Consider the following 19,122-nt stretch of genomic DNA (forward strand, 5'->3'; position numbering starts at 1 on the left):
TCTGGCCAAGATACAGTCTCTCAAGGAGGTTGTTGAGTCCCGTTTGCAATTGGTGGGATCCATCCAGCATGAGTTTGATGAATTTGCTCGTAGGGTGAGGGACTTGGAGGCTACTATGCATGACGAGGCCCAGAAACTCGTGACCCAGCAGATTATGAAGGCCCGAGTCGAGACGATGGTGGAGTTTCAACGTGGTGAATGGAGCCTCAGTGACGTCGACGATACGATCAAGATCTATAATGCTGCTTACCCTGAAGATGCGTTTCCAGTTGGTGTTTCTGATGGAGATGGTGTCGAGCAGGTTCCTAAGCCCGTGGATGATGCTCTTCGTGCGTGATTCTTCTACCTTTATTTACTAGCTTTTATGAACATCTATTTTGGTGAATGATTTCGTACTATTAAACTTGTTTCTGGCCCTGTTTCACTTTGTGAGTGGGGGTTGGTGGATATTATGGTCCTGTTTCATTTTTAGCGGGGATCTTTTATGTTATGTCGAACTGCTATCTATGTTTTGTTATGATGATTGTCATTTTGTTTTCTTCCTTCTGGTTATCTTGTGGTATTTTTATTGGCAGTGCGCCATATTTTTCACTAACGTTCATGTTTTTGTACTTGTATAGCTTGTTATGTTTTTGAGTTCGTAATCTCTCATAATCATTTTAAGTTGTGGTTCCATTTGCCTTCCCGAGTTGTACTCGTTGTTTTCGTGTTATACTTGTGATTTTCGCGTTTGTTGTTCGTAATTGTTGTTGACAAATATAGATAATTTTAATCGTTGGTGCATGCACTCGTAGGCTAGTTAAGAGGCCAAAATCCCTCTTGAAACTTAACTGTTAATTGTGGTTGTGAAGGTCGGGAGCAATCTTACGTTTAGATTTTATTTGTCGAAATTAAACTCGTTACATGTTTAAACCGGCGTCTATATGTTGTGAGGGTGATCAGCCCCTTAAGTATGTAGTAAATGTGCATAACAAGAGTAAAAATTATCTAAATCAAATAGCGCAGTTAATTTTAAAGTAAGTTGCGGGCATATAGTATATCATGAAATCATGCAGGGACGTGAACATCTAAGAGGCACATATACATATAATTGGATGAAAGCACGAGCATGTTTTATTGATTGTTGCCAATTGCAAAACAAATCCTAAGCGGCGAAAGGCCAAAACAATCTTCCTAGATTATTCATAAAAATGCAACTACTAACACAAAATGACAGTGAAGGCGGGACACGTTACACATGATATGCCTTCAAATGAAACGCGTTCCAGCTCCTTGGCACTTGTACCCCATCCATTGTGGACAATTGATACGCTCCTCGTCCGACCACAGCGTCTATCAAGTACGACCCTTCCCATGTGTCAGCAAATTTTCCTGCCGTCGCGTCCATCGTGTTTTGGAACACCTTTCTAAGGACCATGTCCCCGACAGCGAATGACCTTACCCATACGTGTTTGTTGTAGCTGTTTGCAATTCTTCGTTGGTATGATTCCAATCGTACCTTTGCCATTTCTCTTAGCTCGTCCACTGTATCCACCTCGTGAACCAACGCGTCCTGATTGTCCTCAGCTGTCTGCAAGCCGTATCTTGCTGTCGGCATCATGACTTCGGTGGGCAAGACAGCTTCAGTGCCGTAGACGAGGCTGTAAGGGGTCTGTCCCGTCGAGTTCTTTGGCGTCGTCCTGTCGGACCAGAGGACCCAAGGCAGCTCCTCAGCCCATCGTCCCTTACATGTCATCAGCCTCCTTTTGAGGTTATTGATGATATTCTTGTTACTCGACTCAGCTTGTCCATTCGCCTGCGGATAACGTGGTGTCGACTTGATCAGAGCAATGTTGTATTTCTTGCAAAACGCTTCAGTCTTGTCGCTTATGAACTGAGACCCGTTGTCACAGATGATTTCAGATGGTACTCCAAACTTGCATAATATGTTTCTCTTAATGAAAGAGATCACCTCCTTTGACGTCACCTGTCGAAATGCCTCCGCCTCATTCCACTTTGAGAAGTAGTCCGTCATCGCTAACATGAAGACTTTCTGCCCGGGTGCTACTGGCATCTTCCCAACGATGTCCATCCCCCACTTCATAGAGGGCCAAGATGGTATTGATGCATGCAAGGGTTCTAACGGCTGGTGCAGGACAGGACCATGTCGTTGACAGGCGTCGCATTTTCTGACAAACTCGAAGGCATCCTGACGCAGCGTTGGCCAATAGTAACCCATGCGTAGTACTTTCAGGGACAAGTTCCTTGCTGCCGTATGATTCCCGCATTCACCTTCATGGACGTCTTGTAATACTGAATTGGCTTCCGACTTGTTCAGACACCTCTGCAGAACTCCCGATGCTGACTTATTGAACAGGACGTTGTCGATGACTGTGAAGCGTGAGACTCTCATTCTTAGCGTCCTTGCTTCTTGGGCATTATCTGGCTGTTGTCCATGCAGCAAGTAATTCTTGTAGATTTTTATCCATGCGTCGTCTTCATCACGTACATGGAGAACCTCCGTGTCCTCTCCTACTGCTTTCATCCTTTCCGTTGCAGGCCTCATGATGTGAACAATAGGAATATTCGTCGCGTTGAAGTTTTTGAAGACAGCACCAAGTCCTGCTAATGCGTCCGCCTGCGTGTTTAGTTCCCTCGATACTTGTTGTATATTGAAGGTGTCAAATTTCTTTTGTAAGCCCCTGACCACTTCGAGGTAAGTCGCCATCTTACTATCTTTTTCCTCATAAGTGCCGTTAATGTGATTGACAATCAGGAGGGAATCACAGCAGACGTCAATGTTTTTTATGTCGAGATCGCATGCAGTCGTCAGCCCAATGATTAATGCCTCGTATTCGGCCTCGTTGTTTGTAGCTTTAAATTCACAGCAGATAAAATATGCTATTGTATCCCCCTGTGGCGACTTAAGTACAAGCCCCAGTCCTGTCCCGTTTACATTTGACGCCCCATTAGTGAACAATGTCCAAGATCGAATTTCTGCTTTTGTCATGACCTGCCTGTATTCTTCTTCGGCTTGTTGTTGTAGGCTTGGGCTGAAGTCCGCCACAAAGTCTGCCAAAGCCTGAGATTTGACAGCTGTCCTCGTGTCATAAACGATGTCATATGTACTGAGTCGTATAGCCCACTTCGCCATCCTTCCCGTCAACTCTGGTTTACTGAGAACCATTCGTAAGGGAAAGTTTGTCATGACATGTATTTGTGTGACTCGAAATAATGTCGTAATTTATTAGATGCCATGGCTAATGCAAGTAGGGATGGGCATTAATCCCGACCCGCCCGATCCCGATCCGATCCCCGCACCGAATGGTGCGGGGATTCGGGGATTTTTTCGGGTACGGGCCGGGGAACGGGGATGACTTTGAAAAAAAATCGGGGATCGGGTCGGGTACGGTTTTTCACATTCCCCCGGCCCGATCCCCGAACCCCGACCCGATTTTCCCCGATTGTCGACTCGATCCCCGATCCGATTATTATATTATATATTATATATTATATATTATATAAATATATACATATATATTATAATCATTTATTAACATGTTTATATACCTCTTTAGGTCAACTTCAGTCATGGATTTTCACATGTTTATAATCATTTATTAACATGTTTATATACCTCTTTAATATAATTAAATTTATTGAAATAAAATTTAATACTTATTTCTATTAACATAAGTCTTAAAAATAAAAAGGTCATAATTAAATCATTCAAGATCTGTTTATTAAAATGATTAGGTATTAATTAGACATATTAGCAACTAATCGTAATTATGAATTTAAGTATTTAAAAAGAAATTTTAACTTAAATTAAAAATCCCCGAATCACCGCGGGTATCCCCGAATCCCGATCGGGCCGGGGATGGGGATCGAAAAATAATCCCCGATGGGGATCGGGCCGGGGATGGGGATTGAGTTTGGATTCGGGGATCGGGGCCGGGTATAGCAATCCCCGACCCGAAGGGGCCCGATGCCCATCCCTAAATGCAAGGACTAACTTTTCAAGTAGTGTGTACCTTGTTTCTGCATCAATTAAGCTCTTGCTCACGTAGTATATGGGCGACTGGTTGTTCTCGACTGCCTTGACGAGAACAGCGCTGACAGCATGGTCTATGACGGAGAGGTAGATATACAAGTCTTCGCCTTCTACTGGTTTTGACAACAGGGGAGGCGTCGACAGATATCTTTTCAGGTCGTCCACTGCTGCCTCATGCTTTTCCGACCACTGAAATTCCTTATTCTTCCTTAGGACGTCATAGAACAATCGACACCTATCCGAGGAACGCGATATGAATCTGTTGAGGGCTGCCACTCTCCCCGTCAGCTTTTGCACTTCTTTGACATTAGAAGGGCTTGTTAACTCAAAAATTGCTCTTATCTGTTCTGGACTCGCCTCAATTCCTCTTCGCGTCACCATGTGGCCCAAAAATTTCCCGGAAGATACCGCAAAGTTGCACTTCGACGGGTTCAGCTTCATGTTGAACTGCCTCAATATATCGAACACCTCCTTGAGATCCCTGATGTGGTTTTCAGCATTTACCGATTTCACCACCATGTCGTCAATGTACACCTCCATTGTTCGACCGATTTGTTCCTTAAACATTTTATTGACGAGATGTTGGAACGTCGCTCCCGCATTTCGTAGTCCAAATGGCATCGCCAAGTAGCAGTATATCCCCCAGTCAGTGATGAATGCTGTCTTTTCCGCATCTGATGGCTCCATCTAAATCTGATTGAACCCACTTAAAGCGTCGAGAAACGTCAACAGTTCATGTCCTGCTGTCGAGTCAACCATTTTGTCGATGTGAGGTAAGGGGTAAGGATCTTTGGGACAAGCCTTGTTCAAGTCGGTGTAATCAACACAAACTCTCCATTTCCCGTTTTTCTTTTGAACAATGACGACGTTGGCAAGCCACTCTGGGTATTCGACCTCCTTGATCATCCCAGCTTTTAATAGTCGGTCCATTTCGTCGTTGATGATTTTGTTTCTCTCAGCAGCGAACTTCCTTCTCTTCTGTTGGACGGGTGCAAAAGATGAGTCAACATTCAGCTTGTGTGTAATTACTTCAGGGCTAATGCCCGTGATGTCTTCATGCCCCCAAGCAAAGGCATCCATCCTAGTTGTCAAGAACTCCACCAGGTTTGCCTCCAATGTACTTGTCAAGTCTTCTCCAATCAGGACCTTCTTGTCATCACCTGTCAAGTCGACTTTTGCCAATTTCTCGGGGCCTGTCATGGTGACTTGAGGAGTCTCCTTGGCTTCGTGTTGAACTGTCGGCTTCATGCTTGTTTTGTAGCAATCCCTAGCGACGCTTTAGTCACCTACGATCTGATGTACTCCCCATGGCGTCGGGAATTTTAGGACCTGATGGTATGTAGATGGTACTGCTTTCAAGTCGTGAATCCATGGTCTCCCCATAATGATGTTGTATGTAGGGTCTCCGTCAATGATCGCGTATTTCGTCAACAAATTCAATCCCTGAGCGTACGTCGGCAAGGTGATTTCTCCAACAGTCCTTTTCCTTTCTCCACTAAAGCCGACCAGTGTTGTCGTTTTCTTGATCATGTCGGTTTCAGCCAATCCCGTTTGTTGCAGCGTACTCAGCATCATGATGTTCGCCGCACTCCCATTGTCAACCAGGATGCGTTTTATGAAACAATTTCCCACCGGTAAAGAGATTACGAGGCTGTCATGTTGAGGTTCTGAGACATGTTCCCTGTCAGACTCGTTAAAAGTCAGCGTCGGAATGCTGAAGTCCAAAACATCTGCATTTGATACTCTCACACTAGTTTCCCTTGCTACACGTTTTGCCTGAGAATATGTTGTGCCCGACACCTCTGATCCCCCTGCTATAAAGTTAATCACCTTCTGGTGTGGCGGCGGAGGCGACTGCCTTGGTGGCGTCCTGTCCTTTCTCACATGTGTCGACTTATTCTTTGTCATGAACTCAGACAAGTATCCCTTCTTGACTAAAACTTCTAACTCCTTCCTTAAAGCCACGCAATCATAAGCACGGTGTCCGTAGTCTCCATGGAAATCACACTATAGCTTTGAATCCGGATTCGACTTTGGTTTGTTTGATTTGGGGGGCCACTTAACTGCGTCTCCCATCTTAGTGAATTCTCTCATTAAGGCCGAAGGTGTCAACGTGAAACCGTAACTGTCATATGTCGGAGGCAGGTTGGGGTCCTTTCTCCAATCCGTCCTTTGCTGTGAAGAGCTAACCCTTGCGTCATCGTGCGTCGGCCTGACATAAGGTCTGGTGTCTCGGACCCTCGACGTTGTGACCTTTTGTTCGGACGGTAGTACTTGTCATCTTCTTCCCTCCTGTCCTCTTCCAATCTTACTTGAGCCATTGCTTTCGCCTGTACGTCATCCATACTCCTGCATGGGTACTTAGTTAGCTCGTCATAAAGTGGCGAGTCTCTTTCTAGCCCTCTTCTAAATGCTTCGATCGCTGTGGGCACATCACAGTTTGTTATGGTCACTTTTTCCCTGTTAAATCGCGTGAGGTAATCCCTGAGTGGTTCCCGATACCTCTGCACAATCTTGTAGAGGTCGCTCGTTGTTTTCTCGAACACCCTGCTGCTGGCGAATTGCAAATTGAAAGCGTCAACTAGGTCGGCGAACGTTTCTATGGAGCCGTTGGGTAGATTCACAAACCACTGTAGAGCCGGTCCGGCCAATGTTGATCCAAAACCTTTGCACATGCATGCCTCTCTTAGGTCCTTCATTATCGGAACCGTAAACATCCGCTGCTTGTATTGAGCTACGTGTTCCAAGGGATCAGTCGACCCGTCATAAGCCTTCATAGGAGGAACGTTGAAACGTTTTGGCGTCTCCACTAAGGCAATGTTGTCCACAAAAGGTGAGTCAGCGTAGCTTGTCGGCGTCGCCTTTTCCAATGGCTTCGGAAGTCCGGGAATGCGCTGCACCATCTCCTTCAGGTCCTGTAGCTCCTTCTTCATTGCTTCTGTGGTGTGATTGTGTGATTTGGAGGACCGGTGCCCCTTTTTCTTCTTCTTCTTATTTTCGTTGTTATGACCTCTGGAACCGTTTTCATATTCTCGTTCGACGTTGGCGTCTGGATTCTCTCGTTCTGGATTCTCCGCCTCAATCTCCTCGTCGTATTCCTCTTCCTCCCCGTCGTCCATGTTCAAACGTCGAGTCACACTTTTCAGCGTCCCCTTTGACGTCGGATTAGCTTTCGACCTTGCCGTTGTGAGTTCCTTCTCTAGAGCCAGTGCATGGGACTGAAGTGTTTCTCTTTCTGACCTCCAAGCTTCTCTCTGAGCATCCATGTCTGCTTGCATTTTCTTGATTTTTTCCGCCATTTGTCGTAATGTGGGATTGTCTCCCTGGCTCGTGGAGCCGCTTTGTTGTTGATCTCCCGTCGTCATGTTGCTTTGTGTTTGATTCTTGGCAAGTTTCCCACAGACGGCGCCAATTGATTTAACTCAATTTTGAGGGGTTAAATGCCAAGAATTATACAGCTATAAATTAAATAAATAACTAAGACACGAAGAATTGGTGACGCGGAAAAACCCTTTGTAGGGAAAAAACCGCGGGTGGGGATAAATACCCAGCCGAAAAAGAATTCCACTAGTAAACTTGCGCGTTACAGAGTAATGACTTGATCAAAGATGTGTCCTTATCTTCACATATTTGAGTCTATTTATACTACTAGTACATGAGATTTTGTTGGTTACAGTTTCATACTATTACTCCGCACTTCACCCACGTGCAACTAACTCCCCGTATCCTTGATGTTTATCACTTGTTTTGAATCGTGGCTTACGTCTCGGAATCCATCTCTCTGACTCAATCTTCATGCATGCAAAAGTATTATCCGTATCAATTTGAATTAGCGTACATATCCTGCCGTTATCATCACGTGAGACCAGCTTTTGTCACGTTACTGCCAAGCAAAATTTGAGACCTAACATAATGTTACATACACAATCTACCTTATAGCTTTAGTCAGGAAACAACAAACAATAAATGTCAGAATTGAGTCACAGACTTCCCATCTCTTAGCAGCAATTCAAATACACAATCTTATAAGTGTGTCCTACTACGACATTCTAAGTTTGTTTTTTAAAAAAATTTTGTTAAAAATAAGTTTGTCAGTTTATAACTTGCAGACTGATAGTTGTTGAAAAAGCCCTCATCGACGAGTCTATTTGCGAAGAGCCCGTGGGAAATTTTGACTTTGGGAAACCGAATTCACCCGCAACAACAGAACTAGTTGATGTATTATTCTTTATAAGTATAAGCATAGTGTTTGAAAGAGTACTTCCATTACTTGCCCAGCAGCTTTTCCTGACATTCTGGTAACACACATGCCCTGTATTTCACGTACACCTTGATCATCCTTAAAAATTAATAGTTAAGCGGTTACTGTTGTACTCTATATAATTTGGTTTTCTTGATTGCTCAGTGGCTCAATGAAGAAATGCACTGGACATTAAAGTAGAACTTGTTTTTAGATACTGACACAAACTTGTGTACATTGAGGAAAATCCCCTCAGGTTTCGTGTGACCAAGACAAGATGGGTACCACCAGACTACAATCTCGGATATATAATAATTCACTCTAGTATGTAGACATGTATTATATTTTTCATTTATAACTTTTAACTATTTCTTAACATATCATAAGTATATATAAAAATAATTTATACATTTAATACGGTTACATTCTGATCAATATGTATTAATTAAAAAAAATTCAATTTTTAAGTTCTTTAAACCAAACATCTAATGAATTGGTTTAAGATTACTAAAGAAATATTTGTCATTGTTTATCCATCGTCTACAAGTTGTTATTAAATAATAATAATTTAGTATTAGACTAAAATATAGTTATAGTAATCATATAGGGGGCGTTTCGAAGGTGTGTGGGAATGAGAACCGAACTCATTAACCATAAACCAAAGGCTCCCTTACTTTTAGCAGAGGTAGTTGAGCTTCCACTGGATTTTAATATGGGGTCCGTCCTGGGAATTGGAAAGGGGAGGGGGGGTTGAGCATTACCACGAAGCTCTCAATGGACCCTCATCTTGGTCATCTTTTACATGCTATAGCATGACAGTCTTCATGTACTTCTGAATATTAACAGTTTGTCAACTTAAGTTTTTCAAAATATCTAAATTTCATTAATACTATACAGTCGCCATATAATCTTCTTATTACTATAGAGCAACAAAGTTGATGTTCATATCGATCAAAGCACTGATATTTTGTGAATTTTAATCGATTATTTTGCACAAAATGTTGTGAGTACATATTCTTTAGTAGAAGATATAGTTTAGCACTTTAGCTCCTAATATGGTTTGAATGAAATAGTTTACAACATTTGCTACTGTCACCGGTCGTACTTAATAGCTAATAGTGTGATCAACCGAAGGTATGTCTGGTATATACAGCTATAGAAGACATATCAAGGTTATATGTTGGGGTACTAGTAGAGATCATAACACCAAATTCTATATATATACCAAAACTCTGTCGAAAGACGAAAAGTCAAGGAGTCGAGCAAATAATTCTAATTTTCAGATTATGTCTTTTAAGAACTTGTATACTTACATACCTCATACTCCACTCTCTGTGCAAAAAAGTTTTAAATATAGAGTACTCTGCAGCTCAGCCCCAAGCGCCAAAGTCAATAGAACTGAGAGAGATATGACCAGGATACAAATCCTTCATGTGCTGCTTACACAACCCAATTCGCCTTCTGTTCAAGCTGGGATGGATGCATGTCGCAAACCCCGTTTCCCAACTTGGAAACTGTTGCCGTTCCATTATATTAAGAGACTAAACACATGGTGCAGCAGCTGTGCAACCCATCAAAACAGCATCAAGTCCGTGACTGACTCACCATTCTTGTTAAAGATAGTACACACAAGCCACCTTAAAATATACCACACGCTAGTGCCTCGTCATAATTGGCTTGCTGCGCTTCAGATGAATAGATGATCCATTTAATATATCATGACCTTTTCTTCGGTTAATGGAAGTCTGCTAAGTTCTGAATCAAATTGTTTCTCTATCTGACTTTCGTGTATTCTATACTTTGCGGCCAGTGTTCGAATTCATGACTTCCTTACAAGATCTAACTCACTAAACCATCTATCCCACCGAGAAGCTAAGCCAAAACACCAGTCAATAATCTGGTCATTATCTTGTAAAATTAGTGCATGACATGTGGGAGCATGCCCATTAGAATTTATCAACCCATATCTTATAAGACGCTTCTTTATGAGATTTACTAGAGTATATTTCCATAATATCATTACAGATAATATAAATGATCTGAATGTGAAACACAAGATAATTCAAAAACAAAATGAAATGAAGATAGTTATAAATGTACTAAAGGGAATCAGTATTTTGGCTCATGCGATCAATGCAACCATTATCTGAGAAGTTCTTAGCAAGAAGCATCAAGTGCCTGATGGTATTACTTAGTGACCTCAACACGACCTGATAAACCAGTGCCAAGACTCTCCAAATGCTTTGCACATCCACCTTCACACCATCTACACCAGCGGATGCCAGATACTGATGATAATCATTATAAAACTTGTGCACATTTTTTGGATCCATTATTCCATTATCCATTACACCATACCCATGGATCAACTTTCCATTCTGGTTCATTCTCCATTACACCCTTGGATATCACTGGAGACTTTAAAACTGACCCATATTTCACCACACCCTCTACTCCTGGCCTTACCCCACCCCATAACCCCATTATCGCATGCCACACATAAATATACTTTAATCCGTATTTTTCTTTTGCAATGCTTACTATGTTCTGAATTCCTAACAATTGTAATTTGTAGCTCCATATTTTTCAGATGTAGGTGTCTGGCTTTCTGGCATTGCAACAAATAACCCTATAATTCCTAATTCTCATATATCACATGTTTTATTAACATGGTGCAAAGATATATAAAGTATATATTTAATATACTTTGTACAGTTGTCCACAACTCTATAGTCTATACAGAGAATTCAGATTTTAACAAATGACAAGTGGGCAAATATGACAAGGTATTATGACGTATATCAATTTTAGCTAGTATTCCTAAAGGTGAAGAAATATATATATATATATATATATATATATATATATGGAAAATGTTCCACAACCAAAGGTGGATAACCAGCTTATCCATCCAACTGATCTCTAGCTGTCCAAAATAGGACAATCAACGCACGGAATTCAAAGTAGATCCTGGATAATACGCACACTAAAACAGCGTATACGCAACATTAAAAAGCGTATACGCTATATAAAAGAGCGTATACGCTATATAATCTAGCGTAAAGGCAGTTTACGCTTTTCAGTAGATCCACATACGCTACATTATATGGCGTCTAGATCCACACAGCTTCAAAAACCAAAAACACGACCTCTTCTTCCTATACACCATTTTTAGAGCATACAAACCCAATACACACAAGATACACAAAATACACCTATATTGGAGCTTATATTCGAGTTTAAAAGCTAGCTTGGATCTTTATTGGAGTTTAAAGCTTGAAATTTGAAGCTTATAGCTTGAAGCTCGGAGCTTGGAGCTTTATTGGACTTCTTTATTAAGGTTAGATTTCCATCAATCTCATGGCATCTTTCATATTTTCTAAATTAACATCCCCTAGTAAGCCCATTACACCTAGTAAACCTAGAATTGAGATTGAAGAAGAAAATGATAGTGATGCTAAAAAGACCCCAATAGTGAATGTTGATGATAATGATGATGATGTTGAGGAGGTTGTGGAGGAGGTTGGGGATGATGATGTTGAGGAGGTTGGGGGTGAATGTTTTGATGATTTTTGTGACAAACAAAATTCAAAAGATGATGATTTGAATGAAAGTTGTCCTTGTGTTGGCCAATTGTTCGATAGCTTAGATGAAGCGGAGATGTTTTATAGGGATTATGGTAGACGTGTTGGTTTTGAGATGATAATTAGAACCACACATAGGCGTGTGAAAAGTAAGAGAATTTGTTTGCGTTTATATATATGTCGAAAGGGTGGTCGAATAGTAACAAAGTCGTTGGATGAAGAAAAGGATGTTCACAAAAAAAAGAGAAATATGGATTCTATTGGTAGAACGCATTGCTTGGCGCGGATGTACGCTGTGCATAGGGAAAAATTGAAGAAATGGGAAGTGACATCAGTTTATTTAAAACACAATCACACGATGATTTCAAAGGATGAAGTGCTTTTCATGCAACGGCCAAGGAATATAACTCCCGTTATTCGGCAATTGATTATAACATTGAATAAATCGGGTATTGGGCCTTCAAAAACTTTAAACGTGTTAGGGGAGTTAACGGGTGGCTTGGAGAATATTGGATTTGGTAATCAAGATGTTCGGAATGTATTGCGTGATATTCGACATTATGTGTTTGATTCGAGTGATGCTTTAGAGGGTTTGGCATTACTTCGAGAATTGAAACGTAATAGTCAAGGTGAATTTTTCTATAAAGTTGACGTGGACGAGGAAAATCGTGTGCGGGCCATGATGTGGGTTGACCCGAGATCAGTCAATGCCTACAAAAATTTCGGAGATGTTGTTGTTTTTGACTCCACATATCGTACTAATAGGTATTGCATGCCGTTCGTGCCATTTACGGGGGTAAATCACCATTATCAGTCGATTTTGTTCGGATTTGTTCTGATAAGGGATGAGACCGAAGAATCTTACTTATGGGTGTTTAAGAGTTGGTTGGAGGCTATGGGGAACGTGGCTCCACAAACGATCATCACCGATCAAGACATTGCTATTGGAAATGCTATTGCCGAAGTTTTGCCTAACACAAGTCATCTATATTGTACGTGGCATATAGGTACAAAATTTGGTGAAAAATTGTCGCATTTATATGCAAATCATGATCACTTCAAAGAAGATTTCAACTCTTGCATCTACAAGTCACTAACGGTTGCACAATTCAAAGATAGGTGGGAGGCATTAGTTGAAAAATACGATTTGATGAACCATTCTTGGTTACAAGATATGTACTCCGTTCGACACAAGTGGGTCTGTGTTTACACTAAACTGCACTTCACAACCGGGATGACCACTACCTCCAGAAGTGAGTCAATGAATTCTTTCTTCGATGAATTTGTCAATGCTAGTACCGGTTTGAAGGAGTTTATAGAGAATTCACAGAAAGCGTTGGAGAAACAATATTTACGTGAAAGAGAGGCTGATTACGAAACAAAGAACAAGGAAAGATCCAAAATAACATCATCATCATCGGAGAGTCATGCGGCATCTATTTACACAAAAGAAATGTTTAGACGTTTTCAACACGAACTCAAAGAAAGTGGAGCTTATGTCGTGATTGAGAGAGAGAGGAATCCAATTTACAAGCATTACGAGTCATACAAAACAACGGTCCAAGAGGAGTATAGAAAACACTATGTTTTGTTCGTCACCGAGAATGGCAACTTAACTTGTGTTTGTCGAAAATTTGAAAGTTCGGGAATGCTTTGCCGTCATATTATTCGATACTTGTATAAGATGCAATGGTCAGAGATTCCACAGCAGTGCATCACTTTGAGATGGACAATTGAAGGCAATAAAAGAGTTGGAGCCTTACAACACAAGCGTCCTAAAATTGGTAATTTCCTTGAGTCACAACCCGCCCGATACAGTACTTTATGCAAAGCATTTCAAGATTTAGCAGCTCGCGGAAGTTGTTCAATAGCGAGATACAATTATCTCATGAGTGTGATTGAAAAAGAATCGAATTTTATTGAAAATTTTCCGAATGAAAGTGGGGAAAAACGTGCGCGTGAGGAAGAAGATGATGCACATGAGGTCGGGGATGACGATGATGACGAAAATTTCAATGATTTGAGAAATCCTATATTATCTCAAACCAAAGGTCGTAAAAAAGAAAGGGTGAAAAGTGGCATAGAGCGCGGCAAAGCGAAAAAAGGTCGAAAATGTAATTTTTGTGGTGCAACTGATGCCCAACATGATTCAAGAAATTGTCCCACAAAATTAGCGACAAATTGCTAATTTTATTTGTATGCCGATGTATCCTAATTTCTTATGAAAATACTTGTAGAATTTTGTGTGATTTTAATTTTGTATGATTTTAGTTGATATTATGCTTGTTTGCATTTGGTATTTTGTAGAATTTTATTTGTTTGCATTTTGTAATTTTTGTGGTGCAATTTCTAATTTTGTATGATTTTAGTTAATTTTGTATGAATTTAGTTGATATAATTGCTCTGTTTTTAAGAGTGCACAATGAAAACTGTTCTGTTTTCATTGTTTTCATTGCTCTGTTTTCTAATTTTATCCTTACGCCACATTATATAGCGTAAACACAGTGCAAATTGCTTTAGTTTTATGCTTACGCTACATTATAAAGCGTAGTGACTGTTTCAATTCTACTTACGCTATATAATGTAGCGTGGTCAAGCATCGGAAACCGACGCTTTGCCTGGGAACTGACTGCTTGACCATCGGAAACTCCATTTCTCCTATATAAATTCTATCCCATCTCCATTTCTCCATCTTCATCTCCATTTCTCCATTTTCATTTTTATTTCATCTCTATTCCACCTATGGCAGATCTACCAAAAAAATTTTGGTTCGCTGATGAGCCAAAAGAAAAAGAGGTTGATGAGCACGAAGAAGAGGTAAAGCGGCTTTTCGCCGAGATGGATGTTTGTTTGAAGGAATTAGAGGAGGAGAAGGAGGCCGAGGCGGAGGAGGAGGAGGAGGAGGAGGAGGGGCATACTCGGGAAGAGCTCGTGGCGATTTTCGAAAATTATATCAAGGAGTTGCAGGAGTTGGACGAGGAGGAGGACGAGGAGGAGAAGAAGAAGATGTAATAATGAAGGAGAAGATGTAAAATAATTTTAATGAAATTTATTAATAAAATTTCCATGTTTATTAAATTTTGTCTTGTTCTTGTTGGATTTAGATTTTATCTTGTTGTTAGTTAGATTTAGATTTAGATTTTGTTTTTTTGTTAGATTTTGTCTTTTTGTTGTCTTTTGGATTTTAGTAAAAAGACAACAAAATCAGGGGTTTTGATTTGGAGTGATTTTGGTTTTAAAAATAAGAGGTTGATCTGGGGATGAAACGTGAAGTGAAGCTGTGTGCTGGTACGCTATATTATGTAGCGTAAACCCAGAGCGCATAATTGCTCTGTTTTCTACGCTACATTATATAGCGTAAACCCAGAGCGCCTCAGAAGCTCTGTTCTTATCTGTGTTTACGCTATATAATATAGCGTAAACCCAGAGCGCCTCAAAGGGGCTCTGTTTTTTGTTTCTTACACCTAAAAACAGAGCCAAACCTCAAAGGTGCTCTGTTTTACAAAACCTGTAACAAAATCCATCAACAAAATCATACAATCCATCAACAAAAAAATCCATCAACAAAATCTAAAACAAAATCAAACGATCAATCCATAAACGAAATCTAACAATCCATCAACAAAAAAATCTAAACAATCCATAAACGAAATCTAACAATCCATCAATACCAAAATCCTAACAATCCATCAATAAATTACAATCCATCTAACAAAATCTAACAATTTATAATCCGGCTAATCTAGCTTGAAGCGATGTTTCCGTTGGATGACGGGCTATGCCTTTATGAAGCTCCCATGCGATGCGATGACGAAAATTATTTATAACATCTTCATTCCAATCCGTCCCAAGCCAGTTTTCAGAATTACAAGTCAAAATGCAATCCACGTATTTCATGAGGAACACACCACAATCAATACAATTTTTCTGCTTGGGTCGTTCCACCACATTCTCTACTTGTGGATATATAATCGCATCTTCCGGGAATCTCTCGGGGGCCAAGCGATGAAACATGATAGGTATAATTTGTTCCTATAATATACAAAGAAATTAAACTATATTAATTAATACGAAGCACTTGGAAGTAAATCAAAAGATAATATAAGGGATTAGAAATTTACCACAACAACAAACTCCTTTCTATATAATTCTCGTAGAGACATGCAAGGGGCATCGTCATATAGAGAATCGAATAGGGTAATCCGAAAGTCCTTTACGGACCATAAGAAGAGTATCCAATGTCCGTCCGTGGCGATTGGTATTATAATGTAGTCAAAATCGCAACACTTAATTGCTCCTTTGTCCATTGTGCCATATGACACGCAATCAGTATCAAATTGTGACCATTCTCTGGTGGTTCTCTTTAAGAGATTCTTCTTTTTGATATGATATGATATCATCAATGGAGCAAACCATGGACTCATATAATAAAATTTTGTAGCCTTCTCTGACTGACTGTAATACATCCTATCCCTCTCCATGACCAACTTACAATACTCATCAACGATTGAGTCCTCGACTAGGTTGCCCGGTGCTATTGATTTCAGAGAACGTTCTTTGCAGTGTGTCGGTATATCAGCCAAATCAATTGGCTGTCCACTCCACCAATGTGCTTGCAACCAGTCCACCTTGCTTTGGTTGAGGGGTTTGAGAAGATGTCCCTTTTCATATCGAGGTACCGGCATCGTGATAAAATCCTTAAAAAAGACAAGATGAGAAAATGAGCTACAATTAGGCAAGATGAGAAAATGAGCGACAAGTGACAAAAAAATCAAACTAAAAGCGGATCGTTACCTCGGTAGGGAAGTTCTCGATTGGAGGAATAGGATCCTGACGAGAAATTGGTACATTATAATAATCAGCAAAATCTATTACCGGCCGATAAACAAAATGAGGTGCACTAGGCTCGACATCATGCTGTGCACTGGGCCCAACATCATACTGAGGTGCACTGGGCCCGACATCATACTGTGTAGTCTCGAAAGGAGAACTTGTAGGATGTTCATAGGCTTCGTACTCTTTGAAGAAATCACTCCCAGACGGTTGACTCGATGACTCCGTGGTCCTTCTTGCCTTCCTTTTGGGCAGCACATTCTTGAAGTCGTGCCTCTCATAAGTCGGACCGAAAGTCTCTAACATGAGCTCGTCATAACCCCTGACAAATGTCGGTAATACGGAATCATGGAAAACCGGGGGCATCTCATGCAGACAGAGCTCGCTCATACCTCGAGCAGTCGTGATGATCTATACTGAAAATAATAGAAGGCCACCATTTATCAACATATACACAATGCAATAAACTCAAGATGGCAGTAAAATGGAAATGCGATATTTAAACATACCAAATCCATCGCCTTGGACACGTCGCATTTGTCACGGGCTTGTTGGTACACGGCCGGATTTTTCGTGGCCCTCGATGGCGGTATAATCTTTAGCTTCGTGATATTGTAGTACCAATCCATATAGGCTTCCTCCGAAATCTCATTCTCCGCTGGCTCCACAATACCAACTCCAATTTGGACGAAGTTATTCCACATGTCTACATACTGCTGCCGGTAGAATGGATGCACTTGCATGAAAGGATTGTCATTGGTATACCTCAAACCTCTCATGTCTGCAGGGGGATCTGGAGGTATACACAACGGCATATCGAATTGCCTTGGGACCCTTTCTGGGAGCTGGTACTCTACATCCTCAAAGTAATGGAGTGGTACACGGGCAATGCCGGCAATTAGAGCTCTCTCGAAATGCGCATCAGGCCTCCGATAGAAACGTGCATATGGCCTCCAACGCACCCAATCCAAATAGAAATTATCGAACATACCTCTGTATGCATCGATGTTGTGATGAACGTTGTAGAACTTTGACCTCCCTGCAGAGACTGGAGCAACAGCCCATGCTAATGCCCTAGGCCATATCATCCTCGTATTTTCTGCTATCAAAGGTTGTCCCGGGCGCAACCTCTCATGAGACCATAGCATCAAAACTGTTGTACAACCGGATATGGACCTGACATCCTTTCTACTGGCCTCTTGCAAATTCCTATATAGATATGCAAGAACTGCAGCCCCCAAGCATATCCATAAATTTTGCTCGGATCCTCTAGAAATAGGATCAGTCGAGGGTGGACGACATTGTTGGACTTGGTAGGAAACAGTATTGCCCCACACAAGTAGAGAACATATGCCCGAGTGTATATCACCATCATATCCCGATCTGTACTCGAAGGGCAAGTACCATACTGCGCTCTCAAAAATTTCAACTTCACACCACCACGGTCCAAGGCAGATTTCCTTTGCTCCTCTGTAAGTTCTGGATCGTGCCATCTTCGAAGCCATGTACTCCTATGTGGAATATCATCATCGGCTCTAATTGGCTCTCCAACCACTGGTAGACCCATCAACATATATACATCTTCAAGGGTCACAGTCATCTCCCTGAAAGTGAAGTGAAAAGTGTTGGTCTCGGGTCTCCAACGCTCCACGTACTAAAGCTGTGATCAAGCTAACATCATTCTGCATAACCGACTTTGGGTTTACAAACATCCCAAATCCCCATTGCCGCAATAAGTGGACTTGATAATCATGTAAATGCCATTCGCCGAGATTAGATGTACTCTGACGGATTGTTAGCTTTTCTCTTAACCCCCCGTTCCAGATTGTTGTGCTTATGTAATTAGCTTGGTCATAGAGCACAGAATTATCGACTGGGCCACAATAATCATTCGCCATATCTACAAATAAAATTAGATCATGTTATTATTCTCAACGTCAACAAACCAAACTCCAAATTAAATTCCAAATCAAACTAAAATATCCAACTTAATCAAAATCTACACCAAATTCAACTTCACCAAATTCTACAATATAAAACTCCAAATCAAAATCAAAATCCAACTTTTTCAATATCACCACCATCGTACTCAAACTCCAACCAAAAATCCAACAAAAAAATTCAACTTCACCAAATACTACAATATAAAATTCCAAATCAAAATCCAACTTTTCCAATATCACCACTATCGTACTCAAAATCTAACAAAAAAATCCAACTTCACCAAATTCTACAATATTAAACTCCAAATCAAAATTAAATTCCAACTTTTCCAATATCACCACTATCATCACCACTATCATACTCAAAATCAAACAAAAAATCCAACAACAAAATTCAACATCACCAATTTCTACGATATTAAACTCCAAATCAAAATCAAAATCCAATTTTTCCAAAATCTACACTACCATACTCAAAATCCAACAAAA

The 19,122-nt window shown here is 40.7% G+C and overlaps 3 protein-coding genes across 3 annotated transcripts; 1 reads left to right on the forward strand and 2 right to left on the reverse strand.

Moving 5' to 3' along the window:
- Positions 1–5,311: 5,311 nt before the first annotated feature.
- Positions 5,312–7,398, reverse strand: LOC108212328 (uncharacterized). The gene is made up of 2 exons (XM_017384058.1): positions 6,224–7,398; positions 5,312–5,987 (listed from the first exon to the last, which is right to left on the reverse strand). The coding sequence occupies exons 1-2, from the start codon at positions 7,396–7,398 to the stop codon at positions 5,312–5,314; spliced, it is 1,851 nt and encodes a 616-aa protein (XP_017239547.1).
- A 2,974-nt stretch (positions 7,399–10,372) lies between these two features.
- Positions 10,373–10,757, reverse strand: LOC108212329 (probable galactinol--sucrose galactosyltransferase 6). Its single transcript, XM_064089833.1, has 2 exons — positions 10,632–10,757; positions 10,373–10,561 (listed from the first exon to the last, which is right to left on the reverse strand). The coding sequence occupies exons 1-2, from the start codon at positions 10,755–10,757 to the stop codon at positions 10,373–10,375; spliced, it is 315 nt and encodes a 104-aa protein (XP_063945903.1).
- Positions 10,758–11,633: 876 nt separating this feature from the next.
- LOC108212330 (protein FAR1-RELATED SEQUENCE 5-like) lies at positions 11,634–14,869 on the forward strand. The gene is made up of 2 exons (XM_064089834.1): positions 11,634–13,971; positions 14,607–14,869. The coding sequence occupies exons 1-2, from the start codon at positions 11,634–11,636 to the stop codon at positions 14,867–14,869; spliced, it is 2,601 nt and encodes an 866-aa protein (XP_063945904.1).
- The last annotated feature ends 4,253 nt before the right edge of the window (positions 14,870–19,122 follow it).

This window comes from Daucus carota, chromosome 3, assembly GCF_001625215.2.
Source record: "Daucus carota subsp. sativus chromosome 3, DH1 v3.0, whole genome shotgun sequence".
NCBI classification, from domain to species: Eukaryota; Viridiplantae; Streptophyta; class Magnoliopsida; order Apiales; family Apiaceae; genus Daucus; species Daucus carota.

What these genes read in the sequence shown, in the direction of transcription:
- LOC108212328 (XM_017384058.1), bottom strand. Translation starts at nt 7,398, where the DNA reads ATGACGACGGGAGATCAACAACAAAGCGGCTCCACGAGCCAGGGAGAC. An exon ending in CGACGCACGATGACGCAAGG is followed by an intron (nt 5,988 to 6,223) that starts GTTAGCTCTTCA and finishes CGTGGCTTTAAG; the next exon opens with GAAGGAGTTAGAAGTTTTAG.
- LOC108212329 (XM_064089833.1), bottom strand. Translation starts at nt 10,757, where the DNA reads ATGGGGTTATGGGGTGGGGTAAGGCCAGGAGTAGAGGGTGTGGTGAAA. An exon ending in AATGGAAAGTTGATCCATGG is followed by an intron (nt 10,562 to 10,631) that starts GTATGGTGTAAT and finishes GATTATCATCAG; the next exon opens with TATCTGGCATCCGCTGGTGT.
- LOC108212330 (XM_064089834.1), top strand. Translation starts at nt 11,634, where the DNA reads ATGGCATCTTTCATATTTTCTAAATTAACATCCCCTAGTAAGCCCATT. An exon ending in AGCGAAAAAAGGTCGAAAAT is followed by an intron (nt 13,972 to 14,606) that starts GTAATTTTTGTG and finishes CACCTATGGCAG; the next exon opens with ATCTACCAAAAAAATTTTGG.